The 2214-nt window shown below is 57.5% G+C and overlaps 1 protein-coding gene across 3 annotated transcripts in view; it reads left to right on the top strand.

Annotated features, from left to right (window-relative positions):
- The window catches only part of SLC26A11 (solute carrier family 26 member 11), a 20112-nt gene that overhangs the window by 3712 nt on the left and 14186 nt on the right, over positions 1-2214 (top strand). For 2 of the 3 annotated variants that reach the window (XM_006145672.2, XM_027770745.1), the window contains exon 5: positions 649-791. The exons of the other annotated variant lie outside the window; for it this stretch is intronic. In XM_006145672.2, the coding sequence (XP_006145734.1) occupies positions 649-791 (143 nt within the window). The remainder of the gene's footprint in view (positions 1-648; positions 792-2214) is intronic. 3 annotated transcript variants of the gene reach the window in all.

The raw sequence follows: 2214 nt of genomic DNA, 5'->3' as shown, positions 1-2214 counted from the left end.
TCCTTTTTTTTTTTTTTTTTTAAGACTGATTTTTCCATGAAGCATGTGAACTCGCCAGGGAGAGACAGAGACAGAAAGTGAGAAATCACCGCCCGAGGCCATGGCCCCATTGCAGCCCCTTCCCTTCCATTCTCCTCTCAGGATTTTGGGCACATATGCACATGGGCCCAGCATGAGTTTTAAGCCGCTGGGTCCAGGACTCGAACCGCAGTCGACTATGTGGGAGTCCAGAGAAGTAACCATTACGCCATCTGCTGGTCCCAAGGCCCCGCTTTTTGACTCCGTAGTTGGATTAAGTTCCCACCCTCTCACACCACCACAACCAAACCTCAGCCCGTGAATGTGGGCGCTGCTCAGATTAGCCAGGCCTTATTGGTTGTCCGTCTGGAGCCTTCTAGACTAGACGGGGCACCTGTAGCCCCAGAACTCTGTGACTGAGAATGGGAGCTGGCGGCCCCACTGCCCTGCAGTGCAGCCTCTCGACTCCCAGCTCCACATGGGACTGCACACCTGCTGCCGACGGAGAGCTTTGAAGCAGAGCCGGACGCAGGTGGCTCGGGAGCTCGGGGGAGCAGTGGGGAGAGAGGACGCCAGGCAGAGGCAGCAGCCGAGGCCGGGCTGGAGTGGGCTGAGGTCCTCTGTCCGCAGGGTGGGCGATGCCGCACTGGGGCTGGTCTGCATGGTGCTCCTGCTGGTGCTGAAGCTGATGCGAGACCACGTGCCTCCCGTCCACCCTGAGATGCCCCCTGGCGTGCGGCTCAGCCACGGGCTGGTGTGGACGGCCACGACAGGTGAGGGGCCATCTGGCGGGGAGCCTGGGCTGCACACGTGGGCGCCAGGAGAGCCCCGAGTCCGTGACACAGGCACTGGTAGTTGAACACTCGGTAGTTGGTTCTGATACTGACTAGAATTGGATCCCGACCCGCAGCAGGGGTTCGTAGCCCCAGACGTGTGCAAAGTCAGGAGCCCTTTCCAGTGGGTACTTCGGGGGAGGGGAGGCTGTCCTGCACCTCTAGCAGGAGAGGCCAGAGTGCTTTAAACAGCCCCGAGGGAGCGGCCTTCCACGCTCCCTGGCCCACACATCAGCATGGCTGAGGTGAAGAAACCCTGGTCCAGGGGCAGGGCCTGGGAGAGGAAATAAATCCCACTGAGACCAGCTGGTCCTGCTGTGACTGCGCTTGTGGGTGTGAAAATCTAGCTTCGGGCACAGAGGCCCCTGGCTGAGTCACAGGTGACAAAGGGTCCACTGAGAAAGGGCGAGGAAGGACTAAGGGAGGGCAGCATGGCCTCGGCTCACCCAAGGGCCAGCTCTGGGTGGTGGCCCCTCACCGAAGCATGCTGTGATCTGGTTGCCCAGGTGGGCATAGACGCCCCCAGGGCGGAGTGCGGCCAGTGTCACCAGAGGGGACGGCACAGGAGAGTTGGAAGCACTGGAGTCTACCCAGCCCACCCTCTGAGAGCTGGGAGGAGAGGGAAAGACCCTGCTTGGCCCTGCTTGGTCCTGCCGCAAAATCCACCAGTAAGAGGAGAGCCGGGTGGCTAGGTTTAGCCTCTTAGCTATCTCTAACTGTCAGGCCGGTCCCCATCCTCCCCTGAGCTTGTTCTGCAGGTTCAAGGCTGGGGACGAGCACAGGGTGTAGAGAAATATCTGGCCTGCTACGTGTCCTGTAGCAAATTAAAATTGTAATGATTATAAATTAAATTAAATAGTTCTTTACAAAAAAATTACCAGAGGGCATGTGTGCTTACTGGAGAGAAAGAAAACGCAAGGCAGCACCCGAGTGCGGGATGGTCGCGGCACAGTCCCCTCTCCGTCTCATCCCCTGCCCATCTTCGAGGAAATGCTGTGAGACCAGCAGGTGGCATAGTGGCCAAGGCTCTGGACTCCCACATGGCTGACCTTGGTTTAAGTCCTGGACCTGGTGGCTTAACAATTGCAGTGGGCGTGTATATGTGTGTGGCCAAAATCCCAGCAGGATGGAGGAGAAGGGATTGTGGTGTGTCCATTCCCCTGGGGGGTGGTTTCTCACTGTCTGTCTCACTGTCTCTTTCTCTCTCTCAATCTGTCTATCCCTCTCTGGAGAACACTCATGTCCCATAGCAAAAACTAAAAGAAAACAAAACACTGTTCTCAAAAACCTCAATACTGGGAACCAGCAGTTAGCGTAATGGCTTTCATTTCCTACTCCCACGTAGTCGACCGCGGTTCGCGTC

The sequence above is a fragment of the Tupaia chinensis genome, unplaced genomic scaffold, assembly GCF_000334495.1.
Source record: "Tupaia chinensis unplaced genomic scaffold, TupChi_1.0 Scaffold000159_1, whole genome shotgun sequence".
NCBI lineage: Eukaryota > Metazoa > Chordata > Mammalia > Scandentia > Tupaiidae > Tupaia > Tupaia belangeri.
The sequence above is the reverse complement of the archived record's forward strand: the minus strand, read 5'-3'. Positions and strand labels throughout refer to the sequence as shown.